This window comes from Octopus bimaculoides, chromosome 1, assembly GCF_046866305.1.
Source record: "Octopus bimaculoides isolate indiv1 chromosome 1, ASM4686630v1, whole genome shotgun sequence".
NCBI lineage: Eukaryota > Metazoa > Mollusca > Cephalopoda > Octopoda > Octopodidae > Octopus > Octopus bimaculoides.
Window position 1 is genome coordinate 86,877,875 of NC_142928.1, and position 25,720 is coordinate 86,903,594.

A 25,720-nucleotide genomic window follows, 5' to 3' on the forward strand; every position below is an offset into this window, starting at 1 on the left:
AGATAATGATTGAATGCCATCCGTCTCTGGATAGAGTATTGGAACCTAAATGACCAACTAAAACCTTCGATAATCGTACTGCAGCTTGACTACAATCCAGTAGCTATGATCAATGACAGAGTAAAAAACTCGCTAAAACTACTTCCATTAAGTTTAACTTAGTAGTTAATGACTAATTTATGCACTAGCAATTAGTCCTAAATAAGAATCTATATAAAGCTCTTACTCAGAGCAAATTATATCTACATTTCAATTTTACAGCCCGAAAGTTATATATAGTATTTTTAACATGCATTTATAGTTGTTATAATTCTGATTAAAGACATCACGTTGTGTGTGCCAGTAGAAAGAAAATGTTTACATTGAAAGAAATTTAGGTCATCTATAGTTTCATTCAAGATTATTTCAGCTTCTAAAAAATATGTGGAGTTCTATACACATATAAAAGCAGATTTATCCATTAAATAACTTGAAATTTATCCATATATGTCTAAAATGTTTTCTCACAAATTAACAGATTTCTTCTGATTTTATATCATCTTTCATTATTTCCTAATTACATTGTTGATACTATGATATTATGTTTGGGCATGAATTTTCTAATAAAGAATTATCTAATAAATTTTTACACCAATGTCTAATAGATTTATTTTAAATATGTTTAGATCATGTTGAATTCACTACCTCTGGTATTCGGGTCCCAAGTTTGTCTGAAACAACAAGTTTGATATCCTTGTCACCAAAATTAGCTCGTAATCGCAAGCAATTAGATATGCGCCAAAGAGCAATACTAAACCATGCATACAGCAATCCTCAATGCAATTCTTCTGCTGGTAAGTATTAATGCATATGCAATTTTTTTGTTAATTATTAAAATATAAGAATCTGTCAAATTTCTTATAAAAAGTACAAGCACATTCAGTTTAAAATCAAATCAAAGGTACAAATCAAAGTCTGTAGTGCTATCATAATGACTTTGATATTCATTCCACTTATTTATTCTGCAGACTGCATGCCATGTTTCTAATCCTGTTTAAATATATTTTCAGTTAAGTCACTATTATCTTTTATTTGTATCTTTTACTGATTTCATTCATTGGACAGTGGCCATGCTGGAGCACTATGTCCTCGATCTTAGCCACCAGCTCAGCCTTAGTGTTGCAAGCAAAGCAGTTGGTGTCTTTCTCAACTGCAATGCATGCAAAGTAATCCATGGGATGACAATCCATGGTGGAGAGGGGACCAGAAATTGGGGTTGGTGAAATCAGAGAAAATTTCCACTTCTGACTCTTTCTGGAAGGTATGACAAAGTGCTGAATCCTGCTGCCTCACATATAGCTTTCTAATAGTAACTTTTTGCAGCCAAATTTTGACTACAGTCTCCAACAGCTTCACATAGCCATCTTAATTGAGCCCAAGGCCTGGTTCAAAGATGTGGGGTGGCATGACATCACTCTCACTACAGATACACCCAAAGACCATCACAGTTTGGGGGAACTTGGTTTTCATGATATATAGACCATCACATGGATTGTAGGCAAGCCATCTGTTGTTCTAAGTGTTGTGCAACTGGTTCTGGCAGAAGGTCTTTTCATCTAAGAAGAACCAGATCATCCTCAGCTCAACAAGATGCTTCATCTTATTCAGGAGCTTCTTTGCCTTTGTCAAGTAGTTCTCCTTGGCATTAGCTGTCAGAATTTGTCCCTTGCATCTCTTGTATGAGTAGCAGTGAAAGTCCTCATTCAGGGCTAGCTTCATGGAAAGCCAAAGAGTTTTAATATGCCTGTAAAGGTTACAGTTGTTTCATAATCTATGCAAAATTACATCATCAACTTTGATACAGATATATCGTTTTTGCATTTGGTTTGCAAGATTCTTGCAGACCTTAAAGAGAGAGGGTATATTATTGATGAGATAGCAAATAATTACGGAAGAACTTTGACAAACAACTGATTGATTGTTTAACCAACACATTAAACAAACAATCAATCAGTTGTATAACCTGCAAGTTAAACAAAGAATCAATTAGTTAGTTGGTTAGGTATTTAACAATTGAATAACAATAAAGAAGTAATATTGAACTAGTTAATGTGTTTGTTATTATTGGTGTAATGACCCTCCCAAGACACAACATTATATATACATATATGTATGCATGTATGTATGTATGTATGTATGTATGCATGCATGCATGCATGAATGCATGCATGCATGAATGCATGCATGTATGTATGTCGTTATTTAGTCTTATTTCAAGATTTCGTGCCAATACAGAAAGAGCCGGTCTCTAACCTAGATCCATTGGAATTTCAACATCAACAACAATGTATTTTTGTATGTATGTATATATATATATATATATATATATATATATATATATATATATATATATATATATATATATATATGTATGTATGTATGTAAGTATGTATGTATGTATATATGTATATATGCATATGTGCAGATTTGTATGTTTTGCTTTATGTATTTATTCTCATGCATATACTTGCATATTTAGCCATGCTCATATATATTTAAATGATAAACTTCCAGAAAGTTTTACAGATTTTTACAGTTCCAGTGATGGATTGGATCTGTAGTCTTTGAATTAGCTTTCTCCTTTCTGGTTTTGAGAAGCCTAATTTCTAAAAAAATTGTTATTTAGGCAGTGTGTTACATATCCCAGGGCCCCAATAATTACAGGTACAAATCTGAACTTGTAATCTGGATAGCGTAACTGCAGATTTCTCAATAGTTCAGCATAGGTGTTCTCTTTTTCACATCCACTGGGCAGCTAATTTCCACAACTGTGTAGTTTCTCTTCTCTATCCCAAATCATTATATCAGGACTGTTGTGCTTACATTTTATTGAGGTCTTCCCTGGTACATTCCACCAGTACTCCTTTTTATGAGTGGCTGTGGCTTCTGACATATTGTGGGTTCTTATTTCTTTGTCCTCGGGATTATCCTTCCGAGGGATTTTGTTACAGATTGTCCTAGTTACAATATACTTTGTGTTTAATTTCAAGATGGTGGCCCATGATGAAGTCAGGTTAGCTATGGCTTTGACTATTCTCAGTGGAACTTTAGCAAGTTGAAGAGTTTGTAATATCCATGAGTGGGGAACAGAGTCAAAAGCTTTCTTGCAGTCTAGCCACAATGAAATTAGGTTCCTCCTATGTTCTTGCACCTCTGACATCACAGTTTTGTTGATTAACAATTGCTCAGCACATACCCAGACACCCTTCTTCCCAGCTGCTTGTTCTGCTGTGATGATGTCATTGGTTTCACAATGGTCCAGGAGGAAGAGGTTTAAGCATCTTATACATTAAGTTCTGGCATGAAATTGGCCAGTAGATTTTTGCCATGTGAATGGTTCTGCATTTGGGGATCAATTTTGTCTCTGCCAGAGCTAACCAGCCTATGTATGTATGGATGTATTAAAATAATAAAGAGAAGATTTCATGCTAATTTTCTGTTATAGGTTCCACAGAGAGATTAACTCGTCCATTACTTTATGAGCACTCTGATGATGAAATAATTATTGTACCAAGGAATCAGATCAAAGTACAGATGCATGATGTTGCAACTCAGACAGATTCAAGAAATGCTGATTTAAATAATGCAAATGGTGCTTCCTGGCAAAATGTCAGGATGAGTCACAATAGCATATTTAGTCAAAGCAGCACCATAAGTTTGGACAGAACAAGCTTGCATAGTGAACATAGTGTTAGTGATTACCGAGGATCAATGGAAAAAGTTAAAATGGCTGACAGCCGAGAAGAACTGCGTAAAAGTAAGACATTAGAAAATAAAATGCCAAAATGTAGATTCAGTAAAGAACTTGCACTTGATTATGCAGAAAATGAGGGGTCCTTACGTACTTACGAAGCTACCAATGGCATATGTGAAGTACAATTTGAAAAGTATCCTGAAGTAATGAATTCAGCAGACAAAAATAAACTGAACCAAAAAGCAGCTCCTGATATAGACAATTTTATCAACTCAGTCAAATTGGACAGAATAAAAAATACAGAAGACAGTCAATCCCTTCCACAACAAGACTATTCATTTCCTAAACTTGAACCAAATATTTTAGTGGAAAAAAATGATCAAATTGTTCGGCAAAAAGAATACAGAAAAGATACAAGGGTAGCAAGTTCTCCTGTGAGTCCAACCGGAGCAAAGAATGTTGAAAATGTTGAATTAAAGAAAGTTACATTGTTAAAAAAAGACAAACTGAATGTCAAAATTGATAGCGATCCTCAGAAATGTGCAGATGAACGAATGTTACAGAAAGAAGAAAATATCCCAGACAAGCTATACAAGATACCAAATAAAGCCCTGAAATCAAGTATTAAAAGGAAAGCAGTTCCTGTTCCACAAAGTTTGGAGAAAGTAAGTAAGTCAAGCAAAGATAAAATCAAGCCTACATTAGGTAAAGCATCTTCAGATGGACTTCGAGGAAAAAATTTATTTGAACACAAAAATTCAAATGAAAGCAATATAGATGCACTTACTAAAAGCTCACCTGACAATACTAATTTGTTGGGTGAAAATTTATCCAACGGTAATACAGGTCTAAAAATTAAGAGTTTATCTGGAAGCAATGCAAATATTTTGGTAATGAGGTCACCTGACAATCCTGACAGTTCACTGATGAAGACTACAAGCATGCTGGTGAAAAATTCTCCTGAGAACAATCAATGTATTTTGATTAAGAATTCATCAAAAAATCCTACAAATGTGTTAGTTAAGAAATCACCAGAGAGCAATACATATGTCTTGATTAAGAATTCACCTGAACATAACACAAATGTATTTAGTAAAAACTCACCTGAACATAATGGAAGGGTGTCAGTGAAAAACTCACCTGAACATAATGCTAGTGTATCAATGAAAAACTCACCTGAGCATAACGCAAGTGTATCAATGAAAAATTCACCTGAGCATAACGCAAGTGTATCAATGAAAAATTCACCTGAGCATAATGCAAGTGTATCAATGAAAAATTCACCTGAGCATAATGCAAGTGTATCAATGAAAAATTCACCTGAGCATAATGCAAGTGTATCGATGAAAAATTCACCTGAGCATAATGCAAGTGTATCGATGAAAAATTCACCTGAGCATAATGCAAGTGTATCGATGAAAAACTCACCTGAACATAATGCAAGTGCATCGATGAAAAACTCACCTGAACATAATGCAAGTGCATCGATGAAAAACTCACCTGAGCATAATGCAAGTGTATCAATGAAAAACTCACCTGAACATCATTCGGTCGTGTTATTTCAAAATTCACCAAAGCACAATGTCAGTATGTGTGACAAGGAACCAGATCTTGAAGAATTAAACCAAGAACAGATTGGCAATCATACCAAAACATATCCTTCAGATGTAAGTGATTTATCTTTACATCACATATATTTTGCATACTATTATCTTTTTTTTTCCTCCTCTGCCTCCTCCTTATCATCATCATCATCCCCATAACCATTTTTAATGTCCACTTTTCCATGCTTGCATGAATCAGATGGAATTTAAGGCAGATTTTCTACAATTGGATACCCTTCTTGTCGCTAACCTCTCCCGTCTCAAAGCAAGGTAATATTTCCCCATGGTCAGATATGTTTTCAATGTTTTTCCAGTAATGATGTTAAATATCTACCTAAAAATAGAATTGATATTTTCTGCAAGTCACGTTGCTTCAATGAACTTGACACATCTCAATGGGAAATAGCTTCAAACATGACATTCCTCAAGAAGATATAGACTGGTATATAAAATTTCTTTTTGTTGGTAAGAGTAATGGAATTTTCAGTATACACAACTGATTTTTGCAGTAAAAGGGTTAGTTCTGTTCTGTTTTAAACTTTGTCCAGTCATTAGAATTTATTTCATATTGGAAATTAATTTTCGTGTGTAGGTCTGTTTTGAACAATTTGTTTCTTTTAAATTCTAAATGTTTAAAAAATTGCTGCTGGTTGATTTTTGTTTGCTATTGATATGTTTGTATTTTTAAACACAGTACATCCATCAGAAATATTATCTCTGGATGAATACTACAGTTAATTTGCCTTTCCCAAATATATTTACATTAAATATGAGAGACAGATAGCTATTTTAATCTAATACTGCTTCTGTTGTATAAAGCAAACTTTTAAATACTTAATTAAAATATTCAATGATTTAGCAAATGAATGAAGCAGAAATTCATATTTCAGGTTATCAGTTAGTCTTCCAATGAAAATTAGAATTATTTGCAATTAGCCAAACAAGTAAAAGTTTGATTACTTTAATGATAATGTAAACTTACTAAAGTGGTTTCATCATGCTATGGTCTCAGAAACTCTTCTGGGCCATTACCTTTTAATTTAAAGGGTGCAACATCACACACACACACAGAGCTTCCATCCACCAAATTCTACACACAAAGCAGGAGACATTTTCTCAAGGTGCTTGTCAGTAGAAACAAACCCAGAACCATGTGATTAAATGTGAACTTCTCAACCACATAGAAAATTTGGATGGCTCACTTAACTATTGTTTCTAAATTAGGCTCCAGGCCAGCAGTTTTGAGGGAAGCAGGGATCGTACATAGCATCAACCCCAACACTTAACTGATACTTTATTTCATTGGCCCTGAATGAATGAAAGGCAAAATTGATTTTGATTGTATTTGAAGTGAGAATGTAGAGCTGAAAGAAATACAAGACATTTTGTATGACTCCTTACATATTCTGCTAAACCACTGCCCTCAAGTGATTGAATTAGCTTCTACTACAGCTAAAACTTTGGTAATTCTTGGTTCTTTTCTCAAAATGTGTAGGGTAAGGTTAATTAAGTGAATAAATACTAATATACCATTGGTACTTACTTTATCCACTCAAGGAGAACAACAGATAAGGGATTTGAACACAGGACATAATGTACAAACAAAAATATTACAATACATTTACTATGTTATTGTCTTGATAATCACCATTGCCCATATTTTGGCAATATTGTTAAATTTTGTTAGTTCTTAAGTCCACTCCTTCCTTAAATGTCTCTACATCAAATCATTTTGTCAAGATGTTAATAAAACTAGTCAACAATCTGTGTACTTATTTCTGCACTACTTGACTAACGAAGAAGTATTTCCTGCATATTTAGTTGATTTCAATATTTATTTTTAAAAAACTACAGGAATAATGTGTTGCAACTCACAAGTGACATATTTAGCAAGATAATTCACGAATATGTAATTCAGTTGACCAAACAACAGAATCCTTATCATCAAACCACAGAGATCCATCCATTGTCAACAATAGTTTTTTTGCTCGGGAGACCACAAACTAAGGATTAATAGGTTTGGGTGGGGTTCCATTATAGCACACGTTACAAATATAGACACTAACATAAATTTTAGTAGCGGCAAGTATATGTTTGTGTAACATGCATCTAGACATATTGAATTATTAAGTTATAAGTACATGCTAACCTACATTTTATATTGTTTACAGGAAGTTGGGTTTACTCATTCCACAACACAGTCCAGTGAAACATCATTACCAAACACCGAAGACGGACCTGCTGTATTGGAAATTGAAGTAACACAAATGACCAAGCTGTAAATCAACACAACTGGTTTAATTTCAAACTCTATCTGATGGTGTGTCATAGGTACTGAGCAAAATCTCACAGCTGTACACTTCAACAAATGGTTTTGATACCAGCAGCCTGAAGTCATAGTGACCAAAAGATAGTGGTGGGAAAATGCTCTCTTGTATTGTTACAAATGAATAGTAGGTTTCAATATGATACAAGAGAAATGTGTTAAACCACCGTTAGTTAAACCACTCATAGTATAGATCTTTCCCAGATGTTTTGTTAATACCAACTCAATACAAACTAAAAGTTTAATTGTGCAAACTAATTTTTAAATGGTATTTTAATTGGTTACTAATTATAATATCAGTAAAATCTATTTTCTAAAACCTGATGAATGTCCATGGAAAATTATACCATGGTTATGTAGTAATCAGATATTTACACTAATAATCATGATGACCTATGGCCATTGTGAAAAATAAACAAACAATTGGTAATAGTTTTAGTGGTGTTACATGATTCAGTTCAATGGTGTTATGTACATATAATAATATCAAACTTTCAAATGAAAGTTTTATGAAAATATGTACATTAGAGAAACATTATAAGCCACCCTAGAATTATTCCAATATCGAATGTTAGTAATTATGCTCAAATGAATGTTAGCTACAACATGATTAGTACCTCTATTGGGTTCTTCCAAAATAAAATCAACACCCCTGCAAACTCAATTTGTCCATTAATTGATTAATAATTCAGTTGAGTTAATCAAACATTAAAGCCATTTTTATAAGTGGAGGTATAACGAAACAAAAAAAAAACATACTTGTCTTTTTATTGGTTAAATCTATTTTTTTACAAATTGTATAAAATTATTAGAGATTTGTTCTGCATTGGTGATTAGAACCACAAAGAAGACTCCAGTTGTTTAAATTATCAAACTGAAATTACAGTAGTAGTAATAATTCTACTAAGACTGCTTTATTGCTGGATAGAAATAAAACTATTATCATGAGAAAAGCAATATTATGATGTGTAAAACCACAATGAACTGGGAAGATAGGTTTTTGATAATCTAGATTTTGAGAAAATGAGAAGACAACGGTATAAGTTATATATAGCTGAGCATATATTACTCTAGTTTGAAATGTTTTTGTTTTTTTTTCTATGGGAAATATAGATGCTGTAAATAGAAAACATGAAAGAGATTATAATCACTTTCATTTAATCTGGATCTCAGCATGACCATGAACTTTCATTTCTTCATAACAAAAAAATATTCCATCCATCAATTACTCTCAGTTTAACCTCCACTTTTAAGATCTTTCAAATAAATGATTTAAAGAAAAAAACAATAAAAAAAACACAAAAAATGTTTTAGTCTTTATTCCCATTACTATTATTTTAATGTGGAGGTGCAATGGCCCAGTGGTTAGGGCAGCGGACTCGTGGTCATAGGATCACGGTTTCGATTCCCAGACTGGGCGTTGAGTGTTTATTGAGCGAAAACACCTAAAGCTCCACGAGGCTCCGGCAGGGGATTGTGGCGAACCCTGCTGTACTCTTTCGCCCCCACTTTCTCTCATTCTTACTTCCTGTTTCTGTTGTGCCTGTAATTCAAAAGGTCAGCCTTGTCACACTGTGTCACGCTGAATATCCCCAAGAACTACGTTAAGGGTACACGTGTCACTGACATGTGCTCAGCCACTTGCACGTTAATTTCACAAGCAGGCTGTTCCTTTGATTGGATCAACAGGAACCCTCAACATCGTAAGCGACGGAGTGCCAACAACAACAACCATTTTAATGTTTGCTTTTGCATGATTGCTTAGATCAGATAGAATACATTAAAGCAAATTTTCTTCTGCTACATTTTCTTCCTGTTGCCAACACTCACCCGTTTCCAAACAAGGTAATATTCCCACATGACCAGACATAAAAGATTGGAAGATGTCAAAACAAGGAGACACAGACACACACACAGATGTGGTTGTGTGATAAGAAGTTTGCTTCCCAACTACATGGTTCCAAGTTCAATTCCACTGCTTGGCACCTGGGCAAGTGTCTTCTACTATAGCACTGCACTGACCAAAGCTTTGTGACCAAAGCTTTGTTCAACAACTTATCTATCTATGTGTGCATTTTTGTGTTTGTCCCCCATCAGTATTAATTTGTTTACATCCCTGTAACTTAGTGGTTCAGCAAGAGACCAAAAGAATAAGGTCAAAACAATATGAGCAGTGGGGTCAAATTGTTTGACCAGACCCTTCAAGGCGATGCCCCAGCACAACTGGTCCAATGAATAAAACTAGTAAAAAATACAAGATATACATACACCCCCACCATACATATAATATACAACAGGCTTCTTTCACTTTCCATCTACCAAATTTACTACCAAAGCTTTGGTTGACCCAAGGCTCTAGTAGGAGATGCTTGCCCAAGGTACCATACAGCAGGACTGAACCTGAAACCATGTAGTTGGAGGACAAACTTATTAACCACACAAAAATATTTATAAATGTTTAACAGGTTGCTTCCCAACCACATGATTCCGGATTCAGTCCCACTGCATGGCACCTTGGGTGTCTTCTACTATAGCCTTGGGCCAACCAAAGACTTGTGAATGGATTTGATAGATGGTTAAGTGAAAGAAGTCCATCAAATAGATTGTGTGTATGTGTGTTTGTACCCCATCACTGCTTAACAGCCAATGCTGGTTTGTTTACGTCTCCATAATTTAGCAGTTCAACAAAAAGTGACTGACAGGATAAGTACTGAGAATCAATTTATTTGACTAAGCTCATCAAGGTGATGCCCCAGCATGGCCACAATCCATGTCGTTTAGCCTCAGGTCATCTCAGAAAAAAACAGACCCCCAATCACAGATGTTCCAGCCTTACATTGTGTAATGTGTCCTCCTTTTATTATTTTAAGATAGTAGGGTTTAATCTGGCTGCTATTATTAACAGGTGAAACATATGCACAGCATATTTATCATCATCATCACTTAATGTTCATTTGCCCAAGGTGCTCTGCAGCAAGAACGAACCCAAGATCACATAATTCCCAACCATACAGCTATGGTAAGTAAAAAATTGATGGTGCACTTCATATAGAAAGTTTAAAATCTTTTTTTTAATATATAGACAATTACTTCTTACCTGGTTTTTATTAATAACTAGCAGAAATACCCGGCGTTGCCCGGGTTAAAGAGAATAATGAAATCTAAAAACGCCGTCTAGACTACGCATCATCTTTATATATAGAGATGTATATACACACACACACCCAAACACACGTATATATATATGTATATCAATATAAATATATGAAAGTCAATGAAGTTTCGTAAAAGGTGATCATGTACATACTTTCTTGCTGTTGTGATCTTTATCACGAGTCGTGTTCCATTGCAAAGTTTTGGTGGTTCCAGATTGCGGAGCAGCATAACAGGCGTTCCAACTTTAAGTGATAATATGTGGGGAGGTAGTCCTGGAGGCTCCAACGAATTGAGAAATTCAGGAGGATAGTTCACCACTTCATTTGTATCTGGAACTGTATCAACAGACTTGTAAGTTTGAAGATTGCCGGGAAGAGAATGCATCAGGTGTTGATTAATTTTTGTAACAGCTACGTTTTTTGGAGCTAATATTGCTCTTTCACATAGCCAATTGTGATTTTGGTAGTTTTGTTTAAAGTTGGGAAAGACTTTGTGTTTGAGGTCATCTACAGAATTAACAACAGAACAAAATGGCCGGAGGTCTGCAACGAAATAATTTTACTCAACACTTTGCAAGTGAATCAGTGGAGGCAAAGATGCGTCTCATTTACTTGACAATTTATGCACCACATTGCAGAAATCACAATGTAAGTATATCTGAAAGGGTAGTCTTACACTGTTGTACCGTTGAATTACAAATAATGCTCATCTGTTATGTTCGGATTAAAATTTCATCAACATCAAAAATATATGAATTTTCATGGGAGTTATGTCCGTTATGCAAAGAATATAATTTCCGAATTTCATAAAGATGCATTCAGTACTTTTGACGTAGTTTTGGATAAGAAAACAAATGACTAATGTGTGTGTTTGTGTGCATGTGTATGTGATGGGTGTATATATGTATAGATATCTGTATGCATGTATATATGTGTACATATTACATGTACATCTCTATATATATATATATATATATATACATCTACATGTATGCATATAGATCTATATCTATCTATATATATATCTATACATATACGTGTACATATACATCTATATGTATACATATACATCTATATGTATACATATACATCTCTCTCTCTCTATATATATATATCTATACATATACGTGTACATACACATCTATATGTATACATATACATCTCTCTCTCTGAAAGTATCTGTCATTACAGTATCGAAACGGTGTACATATACATCTATATGTTTACATATACATCTTTCTCTCTCTCTCTGAAAGTATCTATCATTACAGTATCGAAATGGTGTACATATACATGTATATGTATACATATACATCTCTGTCTCTCTCTTTCTCTTTCTGTGAAAGTATCTGTCATTACAGTATCGAAATGTGATTGTTTCAGTTAGTGGAATAGTTTCATTTTTAAAGTGAAAGTATTTGACATGAGTGTTTTTGTTTCACTTTTGACAAGTAATACTTAAATAGTGGAAGAGATATTATGTTGCCGTGTGCTTGAACTCTGCAAGAAGTTAAAAAAATTTTTTGACTAAAACACAACTGGAACCCTAAGTAAGGCATGTGTAAAATTTGAATGAAATTGGTTGCGTAGTTCTCGAGTTTTAGGGATTCACACATACAGACAGACAGACACACATTCTCATTTTTATATATATAGATTGTTTATAACAAAATCAGGAATTATATATTTTCCAAGAGTTACCTAAATACCTTTTGCAACACACTAGTATTCTGCAGTACGTTGTTTGAGAACCACAAGCATAGAGGCTTCTCATATTCAACAGGTATTTTAAAACTTAGCAAATATATAAATTTTGCATTAAAACAGAAATATTAACTGAATAACCAAGACCATTAATTCTACATTTCATGGAAACCATCATGAGAAAAATTCCCTTATTGAATATACATATTTTGTTGAGGTTTCTAAACTTTCAGACATGCTGTTCTAAAATGTCAGCAGGATTGTTTTTGTAAAATAGTATAACACCTCTGTCAGATTATTTCACATGATTTATTCAATCACATTTTCAAGTTTGTCCTTTCATTTTTCTCAACCCTGTCACAAATCCTTTGCCTCTCCCGTTCTCTGCCATACCCCCTCATTCTATCCTCCTACTTGTCATCCCTCATCTCTCCACCTAGGATCATTATCCACTCTCTTCTGTTCTCCTTCAGTTATCTATCAGACCAACTTAAGTTACAAGGTAATCATCACTAGTGTTGGTGCTATGTAAAAAGCACCCAGCACACTCTGTAAAGTGGTTGACATTAGGAAGGACATCCAGCCATAGAAACCATGCTAATGTAGACATTTGGTATGGCACAGTCCTCTAATACATTAGACTGTTAAACCATCCAAACCATACCAGGCGTTAAATGATGACTGTGGCGATGATGATTAGTAATGATGATGATGATTTATTCAATGGAAGCAACTGGTGAAATATAAACAAGACAATTACTGAATTAAAGGAAGAACAATTCAAAATACAATTTTTTTCTTTTATTAAAAACTTATTTGTCAACAAAATTGCACTATGCATTTTTTTTTTGATTATACAATTTTCAAATTTCTATTTCTTTTTGTTTTCAAATAAATAAAACAGAAATGAACTGTTTCAATGGATATTTTCCCACATGGGTGATAAAGAAAGACAAAAAATAAAAATGAATCAAGTCGTTATCTATATCTCTCATAGTTGATATACATAACATCATTGCTACAAGAAAGAGCTGCAGAGAACTCCAAAGTTTGTTCAGTATTACTATTGAAAATTCAAAACAGGTCAGTACAAAGGGTACATGATCTACAATCCTGAATAAATTCAATGCAGCATGAAGATTGGAACCCACATTTACATTTTTGCCCGTTCTTTACTTAGACGACTGCTGTATACTCGGGAAACTAAATTCCAAGAATCCATGTAGCGATCCATACACATAGCTATGCATTTCTATAAAATACAAATTAAAAATGAATATAATGACAATGTTTTTATGTAGTATGTTTATAAAATAAAGGCAATAGGTGGATACAAACACAAAAACACACAAGCTTCAGTACAGTTTCCAAATCCTAATTTCATTCATGAGACCCTAATCAACCTGAAGTTATAACAGAAGACAACTGCCCAGTGTTACACAACAAAAACAAACCTTAAACTACATAGTTGCAAAAAGTGAATTCCTTGCCCATATGAAAATGCCTGGCTAGTAGTTTTGCAAATTTAAGCATTTCAGCCTGAACTTAACAGAGTACCCAACAATTGTAATGTTACCATTTTAAAGGTTAGATGGATCATCACAGTCCAACTTAGTTCTTATTGAGAGTTACTGCCTTCTTAGACAAGTTGAAGGACATCTCACACATACATTTTAATTTTGGTTTGATTTCTATGGCTCGATGCCCATCCTATCATCAAACTGATTTACAGATTGTACTGAGTGCATTTTATTGTAACACCAACATTAGAGAGTTTCTCATGTCTTTGACAAAGCTAAAGAGTCTTTTCAAACTTATGTTGCTTCTACTTAATAACCACTTTACAAAGTGTACTGAATGTAATTTGCCAAGTTACATTCTTGCCTTCTGCTCTGTATGACTAAATGGTCCTCACTGCTCCATGCAGTGACCATTTGGTTAATTTATCAAGAGTGATGACAGGAAGAAGTAGGATATGTGAATGAAAGGAACAAGTGTGTGATGGTTGAGATAGGGTTTAAGGGATGAGGGGTGACTGAAGGAAAGATGCAATGTTGACTGCTAGTACAGAAAGACTGATGTTGGTAGGGGGTTAGAGACAATTCAATCCCTCATTAAATAAGCAGTATAACCTGTTGAGAGGAGAGTAGTGTCAGAAAGATGAAAGGACAGATCCGAAGACATTCCTGCACAGACTGCAGGGTACAATGTATAGCAGAAATTTACTGTTACACAATGCAAGGAGTGGACAGAGAGAGACTAGTAGAAAATGAGATGAGTGATGAACTAACACTTTAAGATTAACTCCTGAATATTTCGCGGAGTTAAGGGTAAATCTATTGGGTTATTTCTGAAAAAAAAAACCTGAAAGTGTAGCCTGTGTTGTGCCTGTATGGAAAGATAGTTGCTCATCTGCTACTCATTGAAAAGTGAAAGAAAGTGGAGTACGATGATTACTTAATGCACATTATTCATACACTTTATATACTTTTTATGTACAATTTTATAGGCTTAAAACACAGCACTCATAAAATAAATATTCACTCTTATTTTTCCATTTCCTCTTTAAACCCCCCAAAAAAAAAATCCCATACATATTGAATACCCGTCAGAGTGTAAGTATCTTGAGAGAAAAGCTGAACATTAGAAGCATCAGTTGTGGCGTGCAAGAGAGACGATTGCGCTGGTATGGACATGTGGTGAGAATGGAGGAGGATAGCTGCGTGAAAAAGTGCCACACCCTAACAGTTGAGGGAACCCGTGGAAGAGATAGGCCCAGGAAGACCTGGGCTGAGGTGGTGAGGCAAGACCTTCGTACATTGGGCCTCACCGAGGCGATGACTACGGACCGAGACCTTTGGAAATGGGCTGTGCGTGAGAAGACCCGGCAAGCCAAGTAAGATCGCTGCCAGTGCCCCTGGACTGGTTCTTGTGCGGGTGGCACATGAGATGCACCATTTTGAGCGTGGCCGTTGCCAGTACCGCCTGACTGGCTCCTGTAGGATTTTCGAGCGAGATCGTTGCCAGTGCCCCTGGACTGGCTTGTGCGGGTGGCACATAAAAGACACCATTTCGAGCGTGGCCGTTTTCGTGCGGGTGACACGTAAAAGCACCCACTACACTCTCTGAGTGGTTGGCGTTAGGAAGGGCATCCAGCTGTAGAAACTCTGCCAAATCAGACTGGAGCCTGGTGTTGCCATCCGGTTTCACCAGTCCTCAGTCAAATCGTCCAACCCATGCTAGCATGGAAAGCGGACGTTAAACGATGATGATGATGATGATGATGTTACAACCATTAAATTGCATATATCTACTACGTAAATAAGTGCAAATATTTCATGGAATTGCACTTATGTGCATGTGTTAAATGATAGGTGATATAAAAAACTTAGTTCAATTAAGAAAAGAAATACACTTTTCACTATCCAATCAACACCACCACCACTATTATCATCATCTCTCTCTCTCTCTTTTTGCCTTTCTTTAACCTCACCATCAGAACATTACTCCTCTGCTAAAATTATATTTTTAACTCTTTTTAACCACATAATAAATATTACATTTCCCCTACCTCACATCATGGACGCTTCTTTCTCCCTCTTTCTGTCTCACTCTTTGCCTTATCCTCTTTTTCTCTCTCCTCTCTTTTCCTTCAACTAATCATGTAAAACCATTACAATTACATCCCCACTGCCTCCCTCTTTTTCTCTAATCATGTGGAAACATTACCAACGGGCTAAGTAACAGAATGACAAGCAGAATTATTATAAGATATGAAAAAAAAATTTTATTTTCTTTGCACAAATGTTGTATTCTCTATAACAATTGAACTTACCTGCTCAGAATTATCTAGAGAAGAACCAGGTTTCACTATACATTTCTTGAAACATTTCTCTGACATTCTCTACGAAAAAATAAATACGTAATTTCTCATTAGATTTGTAACTTTCGTGGCAACAAAGAATGTAAAGTGATTACAAACAATAATCAAAATCAAGTCATGACATCAGTACGTGATGATGATGATAATAATAACAAAGGAAAAGTCATATGAACATGAATCAGAGGCTGTGATAGAAAATGAGAATTACAATATCTTGTGGGACTTCCCACTAAAGACTGACCATGCTTTTGAAGCAAGACCAGGCAAGATTATAGAGGACAAAATAAACGAACAGTGTCTGAGGGTGGGCTGAAAAGTTCATAGGCTGACTAGGAAGGAGTGATGCTAGAGCTGTGAAATCTTGCATGCATTGATTTCAACCATTCTTATTAATAACTGCATTGTTTCCTTCCAGTTAAAATGACATCTGACTTCTGCAATACTAGTTCCCAGCCAAGTGTTTTTTTTATGTTGGGAAACAGATGTTGAGAAACAAAAGGAGAATAGAGAAGCTGATTAACCAGTTCAAAGCCACAGTTATGCACAGCAGCCATTGAAACGAAGGACTGGACTGTGTTCTGGAGCATTGTCCTCATGAAACAAGACACCTTTCATCAGTTTTCCTGGGTATTTGGTCTTGACAGCCTTTTGTAACTACCTCAGCAAGTTGGCATAGTACTCTCCACTGACAGTGTGGCCCTTTTGAAAAGAGTCAATAAACACAATGCCTTTTGCATCCCAAAAAGCTGATGAAATGATCTTGGCTTTCTTTGGAGCAAGTGAGAAGGGAATTTTCCACTGTATGGACTGTCTCTTTGTCCCTGGCTCAAGTGATGAAGCCAACACTGACCCTAAGTTAGAAAACATTCAAGGAGACCAGCTGGATCTGCCTCAAACAATGTCAGATTTTCCCATGATGTGATCAACCTGGTGCACTTTTGATTGGGTATTAGGTGTGGCACTGAGCTGAAACCTGTGTCATGCCAAGTTCATTGTGCAGAGAGATTCTCAACTCTCTCACAGGATGTGCTAACAACATTGGATATTAGCATAGAGTCGATCACCTGTCATTCATCAGCATGTGGTGAACTCAATTAATGTTTTCTTTGGTGGTGGCAGTTGTAGGACGTCCACACATTGGGTCATCTTCAAGATTCTGCCTTCGCCTCCTAAAATCAGTTGCCCACTTTTGCACTGTTGAAGCTGGAGTGTCATCCCTTAATGTAACAACCATGTCAGTATGAATGTCCTTGGGGAGCTAAACCCTTTTTCTCTTGGTACTTGATAACACCACAATGTCAAATTTTGTCCATTTTCAAGAGAAGTCACTAGTTACTTTTGAAGTCTTCTTTGAACAGTCAGATGTCAGTTTACCTGAAAAGAAACAATCCAATTATTAATGAGAAGGGCTGAAATTAATTCATGCAAAATTCAACAGCTCAAGCATCACTCATTCATAGTCAGCCTATGAACCTTGTAAGATTATAGATTTTGCAATTCCCTATGATAGCAGAGTTGATACCAAAGAAAAAATAGAGAAATATCAAGATCTAGCCAGAGAACTGAAGAGATTGTGGAAGACCAAGACAACAATTATTCCGGTAGAAATCAGTGCACTTGGCACAGCACCCAAAATGCTACCTAAAAGACTAAGTGATTGGAATTGAATCTCACATTGTCAACATGCAGAAAAGTATCATCCTATATTCTGAAAGACTCCTAAGAAAGATTCTTGAGATTTGAGGAGACTTGTCGCCAAACATCAAGATAAAATACCTACTAAATTAGCATGCACTAACTTTGTCATCACAGCAGCAAAGATTTTTAACATGGCACACAACAAGAAATTTAGGATTTAAGGTAAAGTTACTTTCTCAAGTCATACTGACTCATAAGGGCCAGTTTCCAAGTTTCATGGCGTATATATTCCCCACCTGGACGGAACACTCATCTGTTGCAGGATCGCTCATTTTTGCCAGCTGAGTGGACTGAAGGAAATGTGAAATGAAGTGTTTTGCTCGAGAACACATGTCACCCAGTCGGGAAATCAAAGCCACAATCTTACAATCATGAGTCCAACACCCTTCCCACTAAGCCATGTGCCTCCAAATCCTTTAGGATTTGGTAGCAGTAGATTAAACCAAACCTACTATATAATTAGTGCTTCTTTTATATCCCCAGAAAAATGAAATGCAAGATAAACTCCAACAGGATTTGAATACTAAATATGAAGAGACAACCAAACACTCCAAGATATTTTATCCTGTGCTTTATTCAGTTTGCCAATCCACTATCTTTAACGTACACACATCTTCTAACTTTAATAGAAGGTATGTTTGGCTATATTGACCCCAGAACTAACCTTGAAAGGACAAAAGCTAAAGTCAACTTTAGTGGAATTTGAATTCAATATATCAACAACAAATGTTTTCAGCCAAAAATTCTGTAGGAGTTGATTATTAATCTGATTCACTTCTAACACTGACAGAAGAAACGTTTTGATCACATTTTACTAAATCTAATTTTCAGAATGAGAAAAGGGAGGAAATTATTACAAAATATACACAAAGCAATAAAACATTTAAGTTTAAGAAGTTATAGCCTTAGATATTACTTCATGTTGAGGAAAGGCTGAACATTAGAAGCATCTTGAGAGAAAAGCTGAAAAGCTGAACATTAGAAGCATCAGTTGTGGCGTGCAAGAGAGACGATTGCGCTGGTATGGACATGTGGTGAGAATGGATGAGGATAGCTGCGTGAAAAAGTGCCACACCCTAACAGTTGCGGGAACCCGTGGAAGAGGTAGGCCCAGGAAGACCTGGGCTGAGGTGGTGAGGCAAGACCTTCGTACATTGGGCCTCACCGAGGCGATGAGTACTGACCGAGACCTTTGGAAATGTGCTGTGCGTGAGAAGACCCGGCAAGCCAAGTAAGATCGTTGCCAGTGCCCCTGGACTGGTTCTTGTGCGGGTGGCACATGAGATGCACCATTTTGAGCGTGGCCGTTGCCAGTACCGCTTGACTGGCTCCTGTAGGATTTTCGAGCGAGATCGTTGCCAGTGCCCCTGGACTGGCTTGTGCGGGTGGCACATAAAAGACACCATTTCGAGCGTGGCCGTTTTCGTGCGGGTGACACGTAAAAGCACCCACTACACTCTCTGAGTGGTTGGCGTTAGGAAGGGCATCCAGCTGTAGAAACTCTGCCAAATCAGACTGGAGCCTGGTGTTGCCATCCGGTTTCACCAGTCCTCAGTCAAATCATCCAACCCATGCTAGCATGGAAAGCGGACGTTAAACGATGATGATGATGATGATGAAACATGTACATTCAGTTTGAGAGTTAGTTTTCAAAGATCATATAACTAAAAAATGATGAATTAAAGCAAGACAGACAAATAAATTCGAATTCCTGATTATTTTCAAAATAACTCTAATACAGAAGGAGTGTACTTCTTTGGAAATATAGTAATGAAAGATTAAACCAGTTACATCAAGTGGAAAAGTGCATAAACTGTCATAAATGATAGCCAGTTGAGAAAGCAACCAAATGGCTGCAGATGGACTGCCTTTGATCATAAGTCTACTCAATTAGGACAGACTTGAGGCTGCACAACAAGCCATCACTTGTATAACACATATAATACATAAAACTTCTGCAATGTTATCTATATAACTATTGTAGCTTCAGTAAATTTTAAAGAACAGTTAATAATTAGTCACTTACTTTTCACTCTCTCTCTCAACTTTCACAATAAAGACACAACAGAAAGAAACAGATTTATGTTATCCTAATTGTACAAATTATAATTATTGTGAGCTGAGAAAATTTCTGGATGGAGCAGGCTAGGGCAACAGTTTTTAAATTTCTTGAAAATAGTTTAATAATTGGTTCAAAATTTAATTACTTTCAATCAGTGGATAATTTTAGCACCTAAAATTGGTTTAATTTTAAGAATATAATAGTGTATTATTTACATTATTTACATTTGACGGATATTTGTCCTCATCTTGTTTGTCGTTAACACATTTCAGCTGATGTACTCTCCAGCCTTCATCCTTCCTAAGATATTTTTTCCGATATTATTATTATTATTATTGTTATTCAGGTCACTGTCTGGAATCGAACTTGGAATCTTCCAGGCAGTGACCTGAATAACAATACCAGTAAAATATCTTAGGAATGAGAATCCAGGTTCAAAATTCCCCCAGGGTACCTGATGAAGGCTGGAGAGTACATTAGCTGAAACACTGTGTTAACAACAAACAAGATGAGGACAAATATCTGTCAAATGTAAATAACGTACATAATTCCTCATCTCTCAAATATAGAACTGTATTAACATAATAGTGGTAAAGTGTTCTTGAATTGTTGACATTTCTAATTTGTTTACTAGGAGTCCCTGTAAAACATAGTACACAAAAACATTAAATTGTTTCAGCAATGATATACTGATTGTGAATTCCTAGCATCCACTCAGTGTATTGTCAGTTTCTTGGCTTTCAAAAACCTTGTTTAAAGCTTATACTGCAACATCACATCTTTTGTTTAAACCATACTACAGTGCTGGATCTTGGGTTCTTAAAACAATATAGGAGAAAGGAGATTCAAGAAGTATGTTCAATATATTTTACGCTACTTCAATGGAAATAAATGCGAAGGAATTATTGTTATCACAGGTGACGGTGTTTTTAACACAAGTCTATGAAAAGATTTTATCTCAGACAATTCCACTGCATTATGCCTTCTAAAGGTATGTTATACATTTAGTATGATACACAGATGGTGATTTTAATCCAATGTTGTTTCAATTGCATACACCAAGTTTTTCTGTTTAGGAGTGTTTATATATCAATTTGGGGGTATCAAAAATAACAGGCAAAGGAAACAATTCCATTAATATCAACTAAGTAGTGGCTAATTCGAGTGGTTCGAAAATATGAACTGCTGACTGAATTTTTGCTAAATTCAACACTGGGTTGGCTAGTATTTAGGAAGATGATGAGATATCCATGGGGTTTGAAATGCGTCAATTGAAAATGTGGTAGGTGATAGGATTGAGCTGACAATGGCAAAGATTATTAGTTCTATAACAAATCCATAAAATTAATAGACTTTTAAGTTCGGGAGAAAATAGAATATGTCCACATGATTACAGTGTCACCAGCAGTTATAGTTTTTGAATTGCATTTAATTCTGCAAATTACCTAAAAATCGATGTGCTTATACAATTTGTACACTCCAATCACTGTATATGACAAATATCAGGATTACTTTTCCACCCCTACTTGAGGAGAGGAGAGCAGTAATGATATATACCTAACATGTATATGCATCAAATGAATTCGGGGCTAATGCAGTTTCGCACCTCTCTTTGAAAAATGCATTTTTTTCGAAAAACCTTTTTCAGATTCCTACGTTTTAGATATCGGAGATTACGAATATGCAAAAAAAGAAAAATTATTTCACCCCTTCCCCCACCCATTTCAATTTTTGATTTTGTTTTCCTTTAAAGAGATCGTAGCGAACTGACAAACACATGCAAACAGAAATTAAATACAGACAAAATGATTAAAGTGAAAAGAATTAGTGTTTTACTTGTTTGCCTTAAATAATAATTTAATGTAAATTAAATATACACCATTTCTGTTCCATATTCAAGAGATGAGGAATTATGTGCATTACTTACAGCCGAAACGTTATATTAACAACAAACAAGATGAGGACAAATATCCGTCAAATATAAATAATGTATACACCATTTTATGAGAAATTCGAAAAAGTTCAAAATTTTAAGGGATGGTAGTGAGGTGTGGGGGTGTTAAATTTTTTTTTTTTTTTGCATATTCGTAATCTCGGATATCTAAAACGTAAGAATGCGAAAAAATGCATTTTTTCAAGGAGAGGTGCGAAACTGCATTAGCCCCATGAATTCATTGTTACAACCATGTGCGTGAATTTTTTGTATACATAGATTGAGCCATTCATCAAAAACCACACGTAAAGTTGTGTTTATGTACGTCCGTTATATATCTAAATGATTAGGGGCTAAGCAAACATACACGGGAAGAATGATGGAAATCATCGAACTAGAGACAGGGGAGCTATGCATTAGTTGCCAGTTTCAAGCCGTCGTCTCACCGTAACACAAATTTCGTTTAATGTAGGACGCTGATTTCTAACCATTGTCTTATTTACAGATGTCTTGGCCGGAAATGAATAATTGGGTCAGATCTTCGATACATAAAAATGAGTGACTATGCAAAGGCGTATGAGAGGCAGATATGGATCCCATCGATGACATTTCAGTATGAAATACTTTCGTTCCTTAGAGAGTTATCGAAAGACAAACTACAAACCTTAACAAGATCTTCTGAAGGCTTTCCTTCCAAAGGTTTACAATTTTTCATAACATTAATGAGTTGTGAGTTCGTCATTAAATTTAGTTATTTGCAAAATTTGGGGGGGGGGGGCTGAATGCTTTTTCTAACACACACTGGATCATTACATTCACAGTTAAGTAGACAAAACAATGAAATGCTACAGATAAAATTTGAACTGTTAACCTTAACATCGCCATTTATTGATCTCATGAAATAATTCGTTGACATATCGACATATCTAAGCATGTGCTTATATTTCGTAAAGATGTACAAATATTTCAAGATCAGGAATTCACTTGAATCGAATATTAGGTTTAAACGATAGGCGAATAAATAACCTGAAATAAACACGAGGGCAAAATACATAAAACTAAAATTAGGCGAAAATAGTTTTCAAGCCGTGAGAATCCTGTAATTGTTTAAGGTATCTACCCAAAATCATATTATTGCTGATGAATCTACAGGAATTTTGGCTGCTATTTCTAGCAAGTCGAGCAAAAAGCTAGAGATCTGTTTGGCTCGTGAAGAAAACAGTACGTTGATGATGCGAAGGACACTAAGGTCACAGAGTAAAGTAATATCCCATCAAGAAAATTACAATTCTTATAACATTAAAAAAATACGAGAAGATAAAGCAAAACACAAATCAATAAAGAATAAATACAAAGTTCCCAAGGTTATTGTGAGGTAAGCTGTGGTTTATATTCATAGCAACAACATATATAGGTACCTGTAAAATTTCTTGAGCATTTGCAAGAGCTATTTGTTGTTTAACTGTGTCCATAAGTTGATCCCGTTGACTAGAGTCAAAAGGTGCCGACGAAGACCCTAAATCCATATTTCAAAAAGCACGAAAGTGAAAACTCTAAAGAAATTTCTTCCACACAAATGAACACGATCAACCGGAACCGGCACGTGGTGTAGGAATTTAATTCCCGATATAATGAAATGAAGAGATTTCATTGGTTAAAATCAAGTAACGCGCTGTGAAACTATTTGTTGCTACGTAGAGGGGAGAAAATGTTTATTTGCGAAATAGCTGAACCTGACTCACCCTACTATACAATTATTTGGCTTATTATATGAATTTTATGCACGTCTTCTGGTCAACGATAAGTATTACTGGTTCCTCGAATTCTATTAAAAAAAAATATTTATACAGTTGTCCCTGAGAGAAAGAGACAGTAATCCTCCGTTTAACAGCTGCCAGTTCCTATTTTAACGTCGTAAAAAGAAAGCAAACATACTTTTTATTAATTTTTTAGTTTATTTTCATATATACACAACTACTGTCAAGACAAGTATCATTCATAAACAAAACAGTCGAAAGCAACAAGGCCATCAAGGGCTAGTGGGGTGTAGGTGGGAAAAGGAGGTGAAGGGGCAAGTTGACTTTTAGCGTAGAAAAGTGGGTATTGAGTACAAGATGATGGTGAGGATTAAGTGTAGGTATAATGGTGTGATACAGTGAAAGGATAGCATGTATTAGAAAGATGAGAGAGGGAATGATAGAAAGAAAGGTATAGAGAAGGTCAAGCGGTAGATGTAAACTCCACAAGGATCTGTTGGACAAGAAATACAAATGTAGTTATATATTATATCTCCAAGACTCCATCACTACTAACGTTTTAGCATTTGTTTCACCATGCACACATGACTGGACAAGTTCTTTCCCGTGCTGTATGTTACCAATCTGTGTAGTTCCCTGTTATCACTTACATGCGACTTGAGACTCAATATCTTGAGATCAGTCTTTACCATTTCATCCTATCTCTTGTGTCTCCTTCTTCCACAGATTTCATCCACTCTGAATGTCCTACACTTCCCTGTACAATCGACAACCTCCATATGCCCTGCATGCCTGTACAAGTAAAGTTGTAGTGAGGTGTAGAAGCGAAACTGCATTAGCTCAGTAACGAGATCGGTCACAGCATATCAGGCTAAAGCTGCCTAATTGTCAATCAATGATATTTCAGTTACAATCAATCAATTGTACAATTTCAAGAAAAGATTTCCACTATTTTCCTGCCAAAACGTGGTAATAAATATAGAAGTCCTAAAAAGACAGGATTTTTGGTCGCTGCTTGACCTGAGGTTAAGAAGAATCATGTGTCCACCATGAACATGTAATTTTCCTGCCTTTTGCCTCACAAATATGTAGCTAGCCAATTCTTAACCAAACACAACATATTTATATGACTGCTGGTACCATGATACAGCCTCCAGCAGCTAACCATTGTAAATATTGTAAAGTTGTGTATAAATAAATAATCTCAACAAAAATCTAAGATGGACCTGGTTGTACATGGGCCAAATTTAATGCCCATCTAACCAAATTAGTCTTTTCTCTTGTACACTACATCTGATTCTTTTTATACATAGATTGTCTTTTCATCATTCAGGCTCACTTACATAATCCATCCCATGAAACATGCTAGCTTTATTTCTTTCTATGCTTCACAAACCTACATTCAGTGCTTACATGTCACCCTCTTGCAGTATCACCCTTTGTACACAGACATCGTACTTTTCGTCACTCTGAGACAGAAACCTTTTGTTATCAGAAGAGGTAAAAGCTCCTTGAACTTCTTTCAGCTTAATCTTGTCCTGGCCATTATGCTTTCAGAACACCCACCCCAACTACCAATTAGGTCACCTAAGTGTTACAAGCTCTCAACTATTTCTAAGGAGCTGTCAAAGCATTTGTTGTCCTTTTATATCCCATAACTTGGCAGTTTGGCAAATACAGATTAATAATATAAGTACTAAACTGAAATGAGTACTGGTAGTTGATATGATCATCATGAGAAAGCTTTGGAGATGGTGCCTGAGTATGACCTTCATCGAATGACTGAAATAAGTAAAATAAAAGAATATATTGAAAAATGCATTAGGAAATAGATGTATTAAACTTTAATCTGTTAGCTTTTAAAG

The 25,720-nt window shown here is 35.5% G+C and overlaps 2 protein-coding genes across 9 annotated transcripts in view; one reads left to right on the plus strand and one right to left on the minus strand.

Moving 5' to 3' along the window:
- The window catches only part of LOC106884368 (uncharacterized), a 282,032-nt gene extending 273,726 nt beyond the window's left edge, over nt 1–8,306 (plus strand). For 5 of the 8 annotated variants that reach the window (XM_089353296.1, XM_089353312.1, XM_089353300.1 and 2 more), the window contains 3 exons: nt 666–833; nt 3,485–5,400; nt 7,509–8,306. In XM_089353296.1, the coding sequence (XP_089209422.1) occupies nt 666–833; nt 3,485–5,400; nt 7,509–7,619 (2,195 nt within the window). In that variant the 3' untranslated portion in view covers nt 7,620–8,306. The remainder of the gene's footprint in view (nt 1–665; nt 834–3,484; nt 5,401–7,508) is intronic. The other 3 variants (XR_016242143.1, XR_016242144.1, XR_016242145.1) reach the window with 1 other exon arrangement.
- A 5,002-nt stretch (nt 8,307–13,308) lies between these two features.
- LOC106884399 (mitochondrial import inner membrane translocase subunit Tim13-B) lies at nt 13,309–23,729 on the minus strand. Its single transcript, XM_014935765.3, has 3 exons — nt 23,517–23,729; nt 16,358–16,426; nt 13,309–13,774 (listed from the first exon to the last, which is right to left on the minus strand). Exons 1-3 carry the CDS (start codon nt 23,622–23,624, stop codon nt 13,676–13,678), a joined length of 276 nt encoding a protein of 91 aa, XP_014791251.1. The 5' UTR covers nt 23,625–23,729; the 3' UTR covers nt 13,309–13,675.
- Between the last annotated feature and the right edge of the window lie 1,991 nt (nt 23,730–25,720).

Excerpts from the sequence above, each read along its gene's own strand:
- LOC106884399 (XM_014935765.3), bottom strand. The coding sequence starts at position 23,624 with ATGGATTTAGGGTCTTCGTCGGCACCTTTTGACTCTAGTCAACGGGAT. Across the intron at positions 16,427-23,516 it reads ATGCTCAAGAAATTTTACAG|AGAATGTCAGAGAAATGTTT; the intron begins GTACCTATATAT and ends ATTTTTTCGTAG. Across the intron at positions 13,775-16,357 it reads CTCTAGATAATTCTGAGCAG|AAATGCATAGCTATGTGTAT; the intron begins GTAAGTTCAATT and ends TGTATTTTATAG.